General features: G+C 39.7%; 1 protein-coding gene and 1 long non-coding RNA gene across 4 annotated transcripts in view; one reads left to right on the top strand and one right to left on the bottom strand.

The window, feature by feature from the left end:
* Positions 1–9,545, bottom strand: part of RAB3IP (RAB3A interacting protein) — a 44,371-nt gene extending 34,826 nt beyond the window's left edge. The window contains exon 1 of one of the 3 annotated variants that reach the window (XM_073900676.1): positions 9,336–9,545. Coding sequence is in view for 2 of the 3 variants with exons in the window: in XM_073900675.1 (XP_073756776.1) it covers positions 8,499–8,509 (11 nt within the window). In the remaining variant the exon portion in view is untranslated. Of the gene's footprint in view, positions 1–8,498; positions 9,229–9,335 lie in introns of those variants that run through there. The other 2 variants (XM_073900675.1, XM_025883396.2) reach the window with 2 other exon arrangements.
* Positions 9,546–9,621: 76 nt separating this feature from the next.
* LOC141374113 (uncharacterized) lies at positions 9,622–18,017 on the top strand. The gene is made up of 3 exons (XR_012380707.1): positions 9,622–10,326; positions 14,832–14,941; positions 17,953–18,017. It is a non-coding gene; the product is annotated as an uncharacterized lncRNA (long non-coding RNA).
* The last annotated feature ends 241 nt before the right edge of the window (positions 18,018–18,258 follow it).

Here is an 18,258-nt window from a genome sequence, read left to right on the forward strand (position 1 = left end):
CACTTCTGAAAAGATTATTTTAAGATTAAATTCAGTCCCTTTTTCAAGCATATGCAATTTCCATAAAATGTAACTTAGCTGGTAATGAGCCACCAATCATACTCATCTGAAAATCTTTTGCTCTTTAAAATATATGGAAGCTTTAAGATTTATTTCATATTCAAAGTTTTTATATGAGTAAAATAAGCTGCTATTTTTAAGCAGTCAAGTAATGAGTAATTCAAAAAAAACTAATTTCTTTTGGAGATTATCCCAATTCATAAACTAAACCTGTTAAGGATCACTACCAATGCGTGAAAAAGTTGACCACATTATATTCTTATGGGTGAATTACAGCCTATCTGGCTTTATTATTACTGAATTCTAAGCAATAAAGCTGACATTGAATCATAAGGAAAAGTTGACCAAGACAATTTGCTTCTGATCACCCATATGTATTTCATGTTATTTCTTCTTTCTACAAGTCACTATTATCATAGCAAAAACAGCAGTCAGTATTTACTGAAATACTGTTGCTACGAATTTCACATGTATTAACTCATTTAATGAATGCCTAGAGAAATCCTAATAACATGTTATAAAATTCTTTTTTCTAATTAAAATGAATTTTCTAACTGAAAATAAAAGGCATCCTTAGGGTAACTCAAGAAATTAAGATGAATTGCTGATACAGTATTTTCAATTAAAAACTTAAGCACTTGGATAAAATGGATATGCGTATATAACTTAAATGAAATCAAGAAATTCAATTTATACTAGTCCAAAATTAGTCCAAAAGAACAAATAAAATCCATTTTCCCACAAAAAGCACATTCCCCTTATTTGACTTACTTAACAAGTGAGAAACAAATGATTTACTTCTAGGAAAAAAAAAACAACCATACTTTAAAGCTGTAATCTTAATCTTTTTCCATACCAATTTAATATCTGAAAATTAAATAATTTTAATTCTATATTTACTACAATTCCTCCAAGCACAGGCTTTGGAAAGTAAATTATTTCCAACTCGGGAGGTTATATGCGTCACAGCAGAACAGAAACACCAGTACCTGAAGAAAAAAGCTAAGGTTTTAGTTTTGACCAACTTCTAACTTATACCTGCAAACTTGGGACAGGTCATTAAACTTCTCTGAGCCCAAATATCTTCATCTATTTAGTGACAAAATTGGACCCGAAGATCCTGACTGTAAGGTGGTAAGTGTTATCTCTGTCTGTTAGAAGGAAGACCAGGGTCTGACTTCCCCATGGGGAGAATTAACTAGTATTTGCTACCTCACCAAAAGCCCTGTACTCTGGAACTGGACTCAAGTCCTAGCTTGACCAGTTACTAACAACGTGACCTCAGAGCTCTAAGTCTAAATTTCTCACCTGAAAAATGGGGTTAATAACTGTACCGATCTCATAAGGTTGTCTGAGAATTAACTTAGACAATACTCATCAAGGGCTTAGTACCATGGCTGCCACTGACCAATTAAAATTAGCTATTACTAATTATAATGATCTCTAAGGTATCTTCTGCTTAATACTTGCCAAATATTCTGTCACACTATCTTAGCACAAACATCGTCGTCATCAAAGAAAAAAAAACAATGGTGGTTTGGTTTAAAAATACTGTTAAAATTATAAGAGTATTGTCTAAATGTTCTTCCTCAACAGAGCAAGCACCTATATATTATACTATATGTGTGTGTGTGTGTGTGTGTGTATATATATACCATATATAACAGACATAGATGTTTGCATATGTATTATTTTTCTTTTTCAATTTATTGACAGACTGCTGGAGGATGGAAGGCAGGGAGGAAGGTCCAGATGCTTTTATTAATTCCCAAATGACTTCTTAATTTAGCACGAATTTTGGAAGAAACAGCTTCTGTCATTAAAAATTAGACTGCTATTTCAATAGTGTATAATGAACTCAAGTGTTACAAATTCCAACAATTAATTCACCTCCTTAAAAACCATTAACATTTAAAACATTTACTAAATACATTTTATCCATATATTAGTGCATTTAATACAATTTTTTTATCAATTGTGTTTATTCTATCTAGAATGGAAGAATGATCGCCAGTTTCAGCTCCTCAGGGCAAATCCTGGCACCAAGTTCTAAGAATGGCGCTACGAAAATGGACTAAAGAGACGGCAAAACAGCCTGTTGTGAGCCACTGAAGGATTACCCTGAGGGCTTGGGGAGGAGAGGTGGGGGAAGGAAATGTTTCAAGGAGAGGGAAAATATAAGTTAGATTTTAAATGCTGAGTAGGAATCCAATAGATGGACAAGAAGGGCAATAAAACAGGACAGTCAGGGAATAATAGTTTGGCACTAATGAAACTAACAAAGGAGAGAGTGACAGAAAATCAGGCTGGAGAAGCAAATATATGACAGATCATTAAAAGCTTGCTTCATTTAACATGGAAAATGCTGCTTGTAGTTTCTCCTGAAGAGACGGTCAGATCTACATTTTAGCAAGTGCAGATACACTGTGGTGTAGTCATTAGAAAAAAATGACGGCCAAGGTAATAAGGACTTTAGAGAGAAGAGACTAGAGGCAATTGGTTAAGAGGTTCCTGCAACAGGCTAGCCCAGATGTTATAAAGGTCTGGTCTTTTTTTGTTTGTTTATTATGTTGTTAGTCACCATACAGTAATTAGTTTTTGATGTAGTGTTCCATGATTCATTATTTGCGTATAACACCCAGTGCTCATTGTCAAGGTCATACTTTGAGATTGGAAGGGATGGAGGCACACATATACATATATATACACACACACACATGAAAAACATTCGAATAGTGCCATCTATATTTATACATACACACATATACATAGTATACATTATTCTAGTTATTCCTCAGAGCATCCCTTTGAACTGGGATTTTTTTTACAGAAAAAGAAATAGGCTCGGAGAAAATAATTTTGTCAAGGTCAAATGGTCAGTAAGTAACAGCTAGGATTCAAACCCTGGTGTGTCTGATTCTACCACCTGACTCCACTACATCCAAGAATCACTTCAAAGGGAAACTGACTGGGGAGAAGAGGCAGGATTCAGATGAAGGGTAGGTCAAGACAGAGGCTCTCTAGGGCAGGTCTCACTCAATGAACCACGAGTGAGTGCACATTCTAAACAGAGTACTGTTTAATCTCTGAACCCCTGTCTTACTTCCAGAAAGGCAAAACTAAAGTTTCTCTAACGCACGGCTACTGAAATAAGCATTCACTACTGCTTTGTGTTCTATTCTTTTTTCCTATATTCTCTTTGCTATCATCATTTCCTCCTCCATTTAGCTGCTCTGTGGGATTTAAAATACTTACTCAGCCTCTTGTAGAACTTGGGTGGGGGGAGCATATAAGTAAAAATAAACAGAAGCTTGATTTTACTATTGTGGTCTTACTCTTATGTGAAAAGTGTGGATAATTCACGCTAAGAAATTATTGTTAATTTTTTAAAGTGTGTAACAGTATTGTAGTTAACTACCTTTCATTGTTTAAAAAAACATACTGAGCTATTTACAGATGAAAGTATACAATGCTTGGAATTTGCTCAAAATACTACAAGAAGGGGCGAAGTAGATGTGGCAGGACTGACCCTTCTTGCTGAGTCCTGGGCTAAATGACAGGAACTTTGAGGTTCACTACGTTTTTGCATCTACTTATTTTATTTGAAATTCTCCAAATTTGACAGCTTTCAAGTTTATTCAAATACTATATAAATAAGGGAGAGGAAAACAAAAAAGTATGTATGTTATATATACATATATATATCATTTTCTCATTAACATTCACTATAATTTTAATGTTGGCTTCCGAAAAATTTTGTTATTAACAAAAAAAAAATCACATTTATATTTTAAGAAGCATTCTATGTTGGTAAGTGTAAATTTAATTAATAACCAAAGGGAAAAATTAGTAAGATGGTCAATCAAGCTACACAATCTTCCCACTCTTATTAAAACAGACCACAAATTAAGTTCCATTTACTAATTCTACAGGACGCAAATGCACAACCTGACATATTTTAGAGGTGCTACTTATTGCAAATTCTTTTAAGGATTTTCAGAAAATGCTCATAACTTAGCAACTGGCTTACTAATATTGTATTTAACTACAAATCCTTAGAACAGAAACATAAAAAATGTTTTCCAAGTTTCTTTTTCTTAATAATGGAAGCCACCTTATTTTGCATATGCAAGAATATATGTGAACATTCAGTAGACACTGAGGTGTATACTGACTGGATAAATAAACAGTAAGAGTCTTTAGGGAGAGAATGAATAGCAAAGCAGAAAGAGTAGAGAGAGTGATTCCAGGCTACCTCTGTTTCAAAAATAAAGATAAAACAGTAAGTACCTTGAGAGAATATCAAGACTAGAGAAACTGACTTTTTAAAAAGTTTGGAGAATCTGGAGCATTTTATTAAAGTATTTTCAGAAAACCTTTCTAGCTCAGGTCTTCTCATTAGCCAGCTGTGTAAACATGCACAAGTCACTTAATCTCTCTGGGTCTCAGTTTCAGCATCTATAATGAGTGGTATTACCTGCCCTGCCCGTATCTGACAAAATCAAATGACTTACCTATCAGTGTAAAAATGTCACGCAGACTGCAAAGCACAATACAAACGTGTGCTATCTGTAAAACTCTAAGACGAAATACACAGTAGTGAAAATCTAAGGGGTCTGTCTTATAACCAGAAGGGATCCTTATTTATCTGACTTAAAAGAAAAGAAAAGGGAAAACAAGATTTTTTTCTGAGGTATAGAGTTCAAATACAATTCTCTTCCTAACAGCAAATTAATGCACTTTTACTTATTGTTTTTTGAACTTATTTTGGTTGTTTTTTTATATTTTACCCTGATCTGTCAACCTAGGTGCTCCCAACAAATACTCAGTACTATTATCTAGACACATCCAATTACAATTCACTTATTTAACTTGCTCTAAGCTATCATCTGTATGCTCTTTTAAACTTCTAAGGTACTCTCACATTCTTGCAGAGTTTCTTTGTATCAGATTGTCAATTCATTTATGTAGAATTCTGTCAACTTCCGTTATGCTTATGTTTACAACCCTGTTCTTAACTACAAGAAACAAATCCCCCACAAACTTGAACTACTTCGAAATCTTCCATTCTTTTCCTCTGATCTAAGTAATCTCAGCTAATGGCTACAGCTATCTAATTTTCTGTTGCCAATATTCTAAGATAAATCAAGATTACTTTTTCACTTTTTTCTAACCATGACTAGGTAGAATTTAAGCTTATGAAACTACCTCATTTAGTTGTAAACTGAAAGGGAAAACAGAAGGGAAAAAACAGAGATGGCAAGTTAATGTTGGCTGCTGGAAGTATATCCCTCTCCTCCTTCCCTTAGTTCCTGCAATTCTAACTCAATACCGTTCCATTACTACTGCTAGATCAATTTCAATACATCCTAACATTCTTCCACTGACACCCATCACCAAACACAGCCCAGTACCTATGGGTTCCAGGCCCAGTGCTAAAGCTATAAAATGGGGGGGGGGGGTATGATGGACTTACACCCTGCCTTCAAAGCACATGTACACTAGAGGAGGAGAACTCACTGTCAGCATTTACAAGGCAATATGAATACCAAAACTAATAAATACCAAAGGTGAGGCATGTACTCGGTACTTTGGAAGCATAAAAGAGAGAAATAAAAACAAAACAAAAAACAAAAAACAAAACTACTACCTGGCAAAGCCAGGGAGAACAGCAGAGAAAAGGAGGAATTAGCTACCAAGGAGTTTTCAAAAGCTCAGATATTTTATTTTTAAAAAAATATCCAAGTGTGTTTCGGGGCACCTGGGTGGCTCAGTCATTAAGCGTCTGCCTTCGGCTCGGGTCGTGATCCCAGGGTCCTGGGATCGAGCCCCGCACCGGGCTCCCTGCTCAGTGGGAAGCCTTCTCTCTCTCCCACTTCTCCCTCTCCCCCTGCTTGTGTTCCCTCTCTTGCTGTGTCTCTCTCTGTCAAATAAATAAAATCTTTAAAAAATAAATTAATTGATTAAATTAAATATCCAAGTGTGTTTAAGTAATTAATTTAGTAACCTACTACCCTTTAATGAACTACACCTTAACCAAAACTCTAAGACAAAGCCTTACGCTTGAAAAAGTGTACTCCCTCAGAATATCCTGAAAGTTTTCGCTCATTACCTCAACACACAGTACCTCTACCCATGACTCAGCCTTCCTCCCCACTCTCCAACTATTCTAACGCTTTGCCTTATTTGGCATGCATTAAAATTACAACAACAGATATATGTGACACGTGCCTTCTAAATTTTGAGAACCTTATAAAAGATACAGGAATGATTATAAGGCCTGCCTTCCACACTCCATGAATACTTTCCTCTAACCGCCCCCCCCAACTGTGACTTGCAGAGTAGATGCTCAATGAATATTTGATTTAAAAATCTCTGGTGACACGTAAAGAATTACTTATTATACTAATATTAAGTATCTCATAAAAGCTTAATTAAAAACAATTCAGCATTACAACCTACACACGAAGTAGGAGAGCATAGTGGTGAAGAGCATGGACATTAAAGACAAACTGCCTGACTTTTCTAGTCTGTCGCTTAATTAGCTGTACGATCTTAAAGCAAAGCTACATAACCTCTCAGTGTCTCAATCTTCTCAACTATAAAATGGGATAAAGCATTAGCTAACTCTTAAGACACTGCTGAAGTAAATGACTTGGTGTAGCGCTTAGAGCAGAACCTGACGTGTGGTAAGCTGTAAGCTCAAAAGTAGGAGTAGCAGTGATGGTATCACCGTCACCAGAAAACCTGGACACTTTTTAACCAGAAATACAAATGACAATAACACGTTTCATCTGCTGTCTCCTTATAATTACAAAATTATAATATCTTTTACAGAAGATGTAGAAAAGAATGGAAGGATCAAGCGTGTGAGGAGTTCAATTTTGGGGAGCCACTCAGTGTTCAATCCTGGCTTGGCTCTGCCATTAATCATCCATATGACCACTGACAACTAAGTAACCAGAGGAAAGTTATTTTACCTTCTGAGCCTCAACTTCCTGATCTGTAAATTGTGGTAATACCACCTATATCCCAGGAATGTGCTGAGGACCAAAGGAATCAAAGTATCTAGAGCAACACAGTGTATGGCCCACTACCAAGCTAATATTTGTTCATTTCCCCCACCCCTCACATCTCACATGGAGTATCTCATTTAATTCTCATCCCACCATCATGATGTTCATATTAGTTTGAACCATGTTAAAAACAGTCGAAAACTGGCAGTCACATGGTTTGACCTAATACTCTATCCACTCACAAATGGAGAAAATAAGCTCTCAGAGCTTAGATGTACTCAGGGTCACGTGCACAGTTAAGTAATGGAGCTAAAACTTTAAAAGCTATTAATAATTTTTCATATCGCCAGGTAACTAATTGGTTCAGTCAGTCCTGCTCAGGAAAGAAAATAAAAGGTGCACTAACTACAATAATACATGCAAAACCACTGTCACCTACAAGTTTTTGCTCTGCCATATTAAGAATTGATGGGGACCTAGATTTCTAAGAAACTTTCCATTGTAAAAATTATTTGTGGAATGTCTGTGTATGTGTTGTGTGGAATTGAGGGTTTAGAGAAAATCAGAGGAAAAATATACTAACGGAAGCATATGCATAACTATACTAATTCAAAAAGTAAAAGTGTATCTAATTAGAAAACCCACAAGTGGCCAAACAGCAAATATCCATCCTAGCAAAAGGTGAGAGGTATTCAATACTACAGTTGAATTGTTTGCCACACAAGTAAGAGTTATATTAATGTGTCCACTTTGGTTAATAAATGTATGGACTAGTATATAACTTTACTGTTATACATATACACACACATATATTTGTTTATACACACACACACACACACCATAAGAAATACACCGTTGTTGTAAAATTGTAGAACCGCTAAACTAACTTCTGTGAATTCCACAAGGACTTTAGGACTAGATCACATAAACCATAGCTGGGATTCAATGTCTGTCCAAACATGAAAAGTTCCATCAAAATGCACAGGACTAGTAAATAAATAACAAATGTTAACAGAACAAGGCCCCATAAAATTGGTGGAATATTTAACAGTATCAAATATTTACTATGATCAGTCTACAAATCTATTCTGCCTCTTTTCTCCTTGATTTGTCATTCACCGTTTTTTTAAAGACACCGTATGAACAACAAAATAAGAATGAGGATAATGAACAGAAACTGGGTCTTTCAATCGATTTACAAAGAACAGTTTTGTTTTAATCCGCTTATCGGTCTCCTCCAATTATGTAATCATTCCATGGCAAAAGACTACACGGCTTTTTTCCCTACACTGAAAGGAGAGAGTTGGAGGGGGAAACAGGAGTGTGAAACAGGTAGCCTCGGAATATGCTGTGTTTCCACGAAACTAAATTGCTTCTTAGGGGTCAGTATTAACTCAGCATTCTTAATTTTCAAGACCTTACCCTTTAGCCATTACAGATGTTTTCTTAATGCCATAACAACTGGCAACTCTTCACGTGCTGCAGATTCCACCTAACATCATCACTTCCAGAGTCCATTAGAGCTGGCTGGTCCCCGGGCGGTCGGAGAGACTTGTCAACGGTGGAAGGGCAGTGTAATTACAATTACGTCCGCGCAGCTCGTCTCAACTCCCCGAAACAAAAGTCAGGCCGAAATGCGCGGCCACCTAAGGCGCGACTCCTAGAGCTTGCTCGGGCCCCGCAAGTTTCGCCGAAACCCTGCCAAGGGTGACCTCTACGCCTCAGCACGGAGCCTCGCTTATCCTTTACTAAGACTCCAGGTCTAAGCCTACTGCTTCACCCCACTCCAGATCCCGCGCAGCGCCGGGCTCCACACTTGTTCGGGAACTCTCTTAGAACCAGCCCCCCCCACCCCCGCTGCCGCGGGCCCCCTGCTCTGAGTCGCGCGCGCGCCCCGCCGACAGGTAACCGGGATTCGGGTTCACAGCCGCGGGCCCTCGGGATCGCGCAGTTAATGAGTAACGCGCCGGCCTCCGGGGGGCGGGGGAGGAGCCGCAGCCGCCCGACGCCCCAGCGGCCCCGGACGCTCCGAGGCGCCGAGCCCTGCCGCCGCCTCTGCCGGAGGTCCTAGAGCCCGCGTGCCAAGCCGAGGGAGCGCGCCTGCTGGGCCGGGGCTGCTGGGCCGGGTCCCCGCGCGCGGCACCTGCACCTGCCACGGCTGCCCCTCCAGGCCGGCTCGCGGGAGGGAAGCGGGCGCGCGAGCGCCGAGGGGGGCGGTGCTCCGCGCCCGGGGCCTCTCCCTCCCGCGGCTGCACTCACCTGACGAAATCACCGCGGCCACTGCCCGCGCCCAGGGGCGCTCTCGGCGCTGTACGGAGCGCGCCCTGAAGCAGCGAGAAGAGGAAAAGGACGCCCGGCCGACGCCGCTACACTCAGCCGCGGTGGGCGCACTGCGCTGAGAGCCGCCAAGGGAGCGCGGGACTGCGCCTGCGCCGGAAGCGGGGCCGGGAGCCAGGAGCGGCCTGGCCCGATGGGGGGGGGGGGCGGGGGGGGGGGGGGGGCGGGGGCGGGGGCGGGGCTGGCGTGGGGCCGGCGTGGGGCGGGAGGAGCCGACGCGCTCCCGCGCCCCCTGGCGTCAGGCGGGACTGTTCGCAGGTTCCGGGGCGCGTGCCCCAGGCGTCTCCGCAGGCTGTTGCCCTGGGAACGAGCACTCGCCTCGCTGGGCGGTGTTTCCCTGGGCTCGACAGGCGGCTTCGAGTTAACTTCGTGGTGGAGTGTCCAGGAGTTGGAAAATGAACCTTCGATGTGAGTTGAGGACTGCTAGAACCACTTGAAACTTGGCGTCCATATATGTCACAACGTGTGCGTGCGTGTGCGACTGGGGATGGGAGCAGAGGAAGCCTGATAGAACCAGATTCCATCATGTGAGCAGCGGCTGGAGCATTCGAGAAAGTCCTTCTGTACCTGCCCTCTCTCATCTTTTGTGTCAACTTTTTTTTTTTTTATCAGACTTCCACCCCACTTTAGGTTCTCCAGGTAGGAAAAGTGGAAAATACAGGACCGAGCTCCCAAAATCGGATCAAAAAGAGGCGATCACCGTATGCGTCTCTATGTTTAGTAAAAGACATGCAATTTATGTGACATTGAATAGGATCATCATTCTAAATATTGATCACATTTGTTGGAGGCAGTGAAGAAGAGTAGATTATGTGTATGACTACAGAAATCAGAATTCTTGGGATTGAAATCGCTGTTGCTAGCTGGGTGACTTTGGGCAAGTTGATCTCTAATAGTCCCAATTTTCTCATCGGTAAGTAGGAATAAAAAGCCTATCTTCCTCACTGAGGCGTTGAGAGATTAAATGGTCTAATACATGTAAAACAGTGTACTGTATGATGCAGACTGCCTAATGAATATCAGCTGTTACTACTAATAACATTATTACTGTTATTGTCTACCTATAATCCAAACAGAAATCTGGAAAGTCATTATTTACTCTTTTATACCCCATTGCCAATATAGCAAGTCTTATCCATTCTAATTCCCAAGTAATTCTTAAATCTATCCCATTTCCTATTCACTGTCACTAGGTAATAAACTTCCTCCATTAATGGACTCCTAACATTCTCCCTTACCCCCTGTCATTCATGTCATGTCCTAAATGAATATTATTCATCGTTTGCTGTGCTCCATCTCTGTGCCTACATGGGGACAAAGAAACCATTACACACAATCTCCACCCCAAGAACTGGAACATAGCAAGGGAGACAGGCATAACAGTAACTAGGTGGAATAAATAAACTCAGCATGCAGCAAACTACTTGGGTTCTCCAGTCTTGTCATACTATCTCATACATGTCATGTTTACATATGCTACTCCTTTTTCTTAAGTCTTGACCCTCCTCCTTTTCCTTACCTAACTAATTCCTGCTTATCCTTCACTATTCAGACTAAGCATCAATTCTGTTGTGAACCCTTTTCTGTTGGCTTGCCACCCAACCCTATCCCACCCCAGTATGGGTTAGGTGCTCTTAACTGTGCTCCCATAGGACCTTGTCTCTTTCGAGCACTTATCACATAGAATGATAATTGTAGTTTTGTCTATTTTCCTAATAACTATGAGCTTCTTGAGAACAAGCATAAGACCTGACATGTAGTAGGACTGGCTCAATATATGCAGTTAAGTAAATGACTTATGTGCAGATGTGCTGTCTTGGTATATAAATGTTTAGAGGATGGGCACTTTGGTGGCTTAGTTAGTTAAGCGTCTGCCTTCGGCTCAGGTCATGATCCCGGGGTCCTGGGATCAAGCCCTGCATCAAGCTCTCTGCTCAGTGGGGAGCCTGCTTCTCCCTCTCCCTCTGCCTGCCACTCTCCCTGCTTGCTCTCTCTCTCTCTGTCAAATAAATAAAATCTTAAAAAAATAAATAAATGTTTAGAGGACAGGCCCTATGATATGTTCTATGTAGGAGTTAAGACATGGAGCGTCTACAGGAAATAGTAAGCAGTAACCTTATGCCTGAGTCCCAGGCTGGTCCATTTGCAAATCACCTAGCATCCAAGAGGCTCTTTGGAATGTACTTAGAGGTGTTTCCTCTCACATACTTAACCTGTGAGCACTGTTTGAGAATGAGAAGAGCGATCTGAGTAGTTACCTATAATAACATTTCATCGTCCTTGCAGCAGAGACCAAAATATATTACAAAGTTTGAGACACTCAGAATCTCAGCCTGCAAAGTGTATAAAGTGTTGTAAGCATCTTAGGTTAGATTGCTCACCCATATATTAAAGGGACAGACCCTTCACAAACTTTAAAAAATGTGATGATAGATTTTGTGGTGTGCTTAAATTTGCCTTCTTTTTCTTTCATTAAACAATAAATTATACAATTAATGTCAAATACAACATGTAAATAATATTGTATTTTTTTAAGAAATCTTAAGACTTTCCCATCCATACCTGATGCCAGAAAATGAAGATGATTGCAAATATGTAGAAATTTTAAATTGAACAAGTCATTCTAGGGTTGTTATCCTTAGTAATGATTTTTTATTACTTGCTTGCCTCTTTCGTTTACAAAGTCCAGAAAATTTACAGGGTACTTTCCAGTTTCAAACTGACTTCATGCTAATTATCTCATGACTCTTTTACAGAGAACAATTTGACATAGGTAGAAGGGTAGTCTTCCTCTTTACAGATGGGGAACTTGGGCTACCAAAGTTAGGGCCTGGGTCTTCAGTACAGGGTAATATCTTACAAACAAAATGGAGTTAAAACTCTAACAAGCAAACTGGACTTCATGTCCAGTAGGATGACAGACTAGAGAATGGCTAGTTGTCCCACCAAAAGCAACTCAAAGTGCTAGGTAAAATAGATAAAACATCTTATCAAACATTTCAATAAGCTGACAAGAACGTAAGAAATCCTGAAGGGCAAAAAACTAGGTAAACACAGGAACCCAGACAGTAAATAAGAACAATGCAAAATGCAAAAAACAAAACAAAAACAAAAGAAGGAAAAAAACGCTGGTTACAGGGAAAAACAAACCAAAAATAATCTATCATTTCCTTGTCTAGCAAAATAAGTATTTCTGAGCCAGTGTTGGCATTCCCATAAAAATTTGCTTTGGAAACTCCGGTACAAAAACAGAACTGTCTCTGAAATGTCTTTTATTAGGTCAGTTATGGACAACTCTGCATTTCAGGCCCCTTTTCTGATGTTGGAATAAACAACTGCAAAAAATTGGAGAGCTTAGAGAAAAAGGTTAACAGAAGAGCTTAGACTCTGAAGAGTATGGTTCTCTTCAAAAGAGTCACTTTAACAAGCTACATACGTAAAGGAAAAGTTTGGTAATTGGCTTCAGATCCATATTATCTCACTGATACCCAAATTGCCATCTATTAAACATATAGTTAGTTATTGCTTCGCTCTGCCAGGTGCATAAATAATCTGCAGTGAGAGAGAAGAGAAGGAGGGGTGAGACACAATGAGGGGACTTTGTGGCTTCCGCAGAGTCCCAGATTCCACTCTGTTCCTGAGGCTTCCTTCATCCCCACCCATAGGTTCTGTGACAAATCCTTGTATTCTTAAAAGAATTGCCCCATTTTGCTTAGATTTTGAATGGATTGCTATCTTTGGCCACCAGAAAATTATCCTAAACAATGTATTTTAATAGAGGGGTTGGTTTCTGTAGCAGTTAAAAACCCCAAATAGCAGTAGCTCACACAAAATAAAATGATTTCTCTTATGTAAGTATAGACAGTTCAGGGTTGATACGATGGCTCTCCAATCAGCACAGACACAGGCTGTCTTTATCATGTGGCTTTACCATCCTGAGCATGCAGCTTCTACCTTATGATCCATAATGGCTGCTCAGGCTTCAGCCATCACATCCTTATTTCCAGCCAGCAGAAAAGAGATGGGGGTAGAAAAGGACACACCCGTCTTATTTAAGAACACTTGCAGGGGCATCTGGGTGGCTCAGTCAGTTAAGCATCTGACTCTTGGTTTCAGCTCAGGTCATGATCTCACTGGTCTTGGGATTAAGCCCCCCATCAGATTCCATGCTCAGCGAGGAGTCTGCTTGAAGATTCTCTCTCCCTCTGCCCCTCCCCCCACTCACTCTTTCTCTCTGTCTCTCTAAAATAAATGAATAAATCTTAAAAAAAAAAACAACCTTCAGAACTTGTATACATCCCTACACTTGCCCCTTATTGGTCAGAACTTAACTATAAGTAAGGTTGAAACGTGTCATTTCTATTGAGTAGTGATGTGCCTAGTTAAAAATCAGTAGTTCTAATATGAAAGAAAAAGAGAACAGATATTAGAGATAACTAGCAATCTCTGGCTCATCATCTGAGATCAGACTTAGGAGGAGAGAAATGGTGATGGGGAAGAACATACAAATAGAGCAAAGGCATTATAACGAAAACACACAATGTATTCAGTGATGGGGAGCACTGCAGATTAGGGGCACATGGAACAAGAACAGGTAGTTAATGCCTGGAAAGATATGTAGCAGCCAGACCCTGGGAGATTATAAATGCCAAACTGAGGAACGTGGCATTTGGGAGTCAGAAGAGAGTTCCTAAAAGATTTTGGGTTGAAGGGTGAAATGATGAAAACAGTGCTTTAAGAAGAGTAAGACATGTATCACATGACCTCACTGATATGAGGAATTCTTAATCTCAGGAAACAAACTGAGGGTTGCTGGAGTGGTGGGGGGTGGGAGGGACGGGGTGGCTGGGTGATAGACATTGGGGAGGGTATGTGCTATGGTGAGCACTGTGAATTGTGCAAGACTGTTGAATCACAGACCTGTACCTCTGAAACAAATAATGCAACATATGTTAAGAAAAAAAAAGAAGATAGCAGGGCGGGAAGGATGAAGGGGGGGAAACTGGAGGGGGAGATGAACCATGAGAGACGATGGACTCTGAAAAACAAACTGAGGGTTCTAGAGGGGAGGGGGTGGGGGATGGGTTAGCCTGGTGATGGGTATTAAAGAGGGCACGTACTGCATGGAGCACTGGGCGTTATGCACAAACAATGAATCATGGAACACGACATCAAAAACTAACGGTGTAATGTATGGTGATTAACATAACAATAAAAAATTTAAAGAGAAAAAAAGAGTAATGTGGCAATGCCTAGAATATACTCAAGGGGGAATGGGAGGAGAGAAAACAAGATAGGAAGCTACTTTGAGATAATGAGTGCCTATGCTGTAATAAATACAGGAAAGGAGAAACACTTCAAAGGATGATCAGATGTGATTAAATATCCTCTTTCTTTCCCCCCCCCCTTCATGTTCAGCATCCATCATACCTTTTTGAAATCAGCACAGTGATTTTATTTGGAGAAGTACCCTTTCACCATGTTCAGTCCATATGATTCAAGTGGAACTGAATTCTGCCTCTTCAAGGGTGAGTGTGTGACCCAGGCTTAACCAATCAGATAAAATGTCAATGGCTATAGCTGTCAGAAAACATCAACAAAGCACACTTTCACACAAGTAAGTGACTTACCTTAAGGGCAAAACCAACAATCCTGCATTTGAAACAAGGGGATCGAGTATATGGGCTGGCAGAAGTGCCTCCAGTCAACCTGATTTATTATAAAAGAGAAGAAGACAAGGCACAGTTGAAAGAGGAATGTTCAAACGTACCATATACTCGGGAAGCATTCTGTTGGTGAGGCAAGATGGAAAAAAGTGCAATTGAGCAGTCCTGCAACTGCCAGTCTCTTAGAAGGAGAAATGAAAGGTAGTCATGCACAATGTTTGTATCATAAGGATTTCTGTTAGTCTGGGACATGGTCCAGGCCCCTCCTCAGCACAAACTTTTTGCACATAGCATATCTTAGAAAACTTGGAAAACCTGTTCTTCAAGGATGAGGAATCAATCAAAAAGGAACCAGCATGCAAAGATACCATAAGAAAAAAAGAAGGAAACAGGAAAAAAAAAAGCCAAATTAAAATTTTCATTTAAAAAACTTGCCATTGGGCACCTGGGTGGCTCAGTAAGTTAAGTGACTTCCTTTGGCTCAGGTCAAGATCCCAGAGTCACAGGACTGAGTCCTGCATCAGGCTCCCCGCTCAGTGGGGAGTCTGCTTTTTCCTCTGACCCTCCTCCCTCTCGTGCTCTCTCTTACTCTCTCTCTCAAATAAATAATAACTTCTTAAAAAATAAAAAAATAAAAGAACTTGCCATTGAGCAAAAGAAAATTTTAACCAAACATATAGCCCAAATCAAGAGTTGGACACTTAACTGACTGAGCAACCTGGGTGCCCCCAGAGAAGTTTATTTAAATACAAATGTAATATATGACATTTTTAAACATGCAAGCAGTATGGTTTTCATGAGCCCTTTTGTAGGACAGGAGTAGAGAACGAACTTCAGCCAAACAAAAGATGAATTTAGGACCAACAAAACAAAACAAAAAACACAAAAAAACAACTGACAGTGATCATTGAATCCATTTAATTGTAGAATTAAATCTAAAACAAGTGTGACAATTATGGTCATAGAACAGAGAGTAAATAATAAATCCTGACAATGTAGCAATGAAACAAAAAGAAGTTGAAAGGGAAAAGAAATAAGGTGAACACTACAAAAAATATATATATATATAATTAGGGAATGGGATAGGAGGAAGAGGAAATACACTGCTTATTCCTTTGGATAATATCTAAAAATATAGTTGTAAAGTTATTAAGATACCCACTGAAACAGAAATACATGCCTTCCAAATTCAAAAACATGCATACCAAAGAGTATACAGGCCATATAGTGACAAAAAGTTAAACAAGTAATATAAACTAAAAGTATAACAAAAAAAATGATAGGTGAACTAAAAATAGAGTGTAACTTTCATTTCGATAAACCTAAAAAGATTAAATTTATCAATTAGTTGAAAATTTTTCTCAGATGGAATATCAAATCAAATCTCAACTATATGCTATATACATAAGATAATGAAAGCAAAGTGCTTTAGAATGGAAATAAAACGAGAGATGAAAGTATACTAAGCAAATGAAGCCAGTATCAAAATTTTATCTCAAACAAAGCTTAATTCAGGGAAAAAGCATTAAGTGAGACAAAGACAAGCACTTTATAACAATAAAGCATGAGATACAAAATTAAGATGTCACACTTATAAATACGTATATACAAAATTGCATAGCATTTAAATTTATAAAGAAAAAACTACAGCAGTTTCAAGGAGGAATCAATAGGAAACATGACAAATGTACCTCTCATGCAGAACAGATCAAGTGGTAAAAAATAATAAGGACAGAAAAGCCATAAGTAACATAATTAATATGGTAGATTATATATATATGTTTATACATTTATATAAATAGATGTGAGAATAAGAATATATCTCCTTTTCATATACTTATGCCCTATTCACACACACTGACTTTCATACAGACCTTAAAGCAGGGATGCATTTTTGCTCTCCGCCCCAGTTTAGTGCAGTTAGCTGCTCTTCATTTCCCTTACATATTGAATTTCCAGATGTCAAAAGAAAAGTTTGAAAACCACTGTGACACACATACACTTAACAATGTAAACATACTGGTTTTATTTTAAATTTAAGATGCATAGCCCACCTGCCAAACGTATGGAATGGAATGTTCTAAAGCAGCATCCCGCAGGTGACCTAATTGACCCTGGTTAGCTAGAACACAGAAAGCTTTCAAGGGCTCTCTCTGCCAGCAAGGAGTTTGGGAAGTTTGGCATAAGCACGGGTGTTTAGGTGGGGCATCTGCAATGACATGGGGTGGGAGGGAATGCTTCAGTACTAACCCAAGACAAAGGAGAATTCTGATGCTCCTTGCAGCCTTCATCAGGCAAGTTCGTGACCTGAGCTGCGTAAGATTCTTTTCCCAGTGTAAGAATGGAGGTTGTCATGGTTGTCAGCATGTTTTATGCCTGTGCCCTTCACCATCAGCTGATTGGACGAAGACAGAGCTGTGTGTACAGTTGGGTTTGTTTTAACGCAGTCAGGCTAGATAATGGGAACTAGTTAAAGAGATGTTTTGAGGTCAATGACTTTGGGGAATTGAAAGGGCTCTCACAGGCCCAACTTACTCAGCATGCTGGGCCCAAGAGATTGTGCTTTCTTGCTGATCTAATGAAACACCTGAAGACACTGAGCTTGAAACCAGAGGGGAAAGGAAGGGCTTTGGTTTCAGGATATGAAGAGCTCAGGCTCAAACCAGGCATGGGAATTGAACTTGTGGCAACTGGGCTTAGTGGAATTATAGATTTTGAGGAGTCGCTGTACTATTTTGGTAGGCATAAAGCCCAGATTTCCAAAGACACGTGTTTTGATGAATATGAACCATATTTTACATTTCTGCAGCTGCTTTTGGTACACAAACCTCAAGATGTGTTTGAATTACCAAGTAACTCTTCTATTTGTGCAGCTTGGTGACGAGAAGAATTTAATTTCACAGACCTGAAAAGAAACTATACTACCAAAAAAGACACCATTTAATTAGAATTTGAGAAGTGGCCTATGAATCACAAAATTGTCCTAAATTTCTGTCTACATGGCTCTCTTTCCTGAAACTATCGTAATCCAGGTTGATGGCAACTATCAGTAACAACAACTTGGAATAGAAATAACTGTACGCTGCTTGAATACAGTCCGGACATCTCAAGAATTGTTCAGTCACATCCCTAACTATATCCTCATTGTCATAATAAAAGTTAATGAGTGAGGGGCGCCT

This window comes from Callorhinus ursinus, unplaced genomic scaffold, assembly GCF_003265705.2.
Source record: "Callorhinus ursinus isolate GAN/ISIS: 27379988/994484 unplaced genomic scaffold, GSC_fseal_2.0 scaffold14, whole genome shotgun sequence".
Classification (NCBI taxonomy): domain Eukaryota; kingdom Metazoa; phylum Chordata; class Mammalia; order Carnivora; family Otariidae; genus Callorhinus; species Callorhinus ursinus.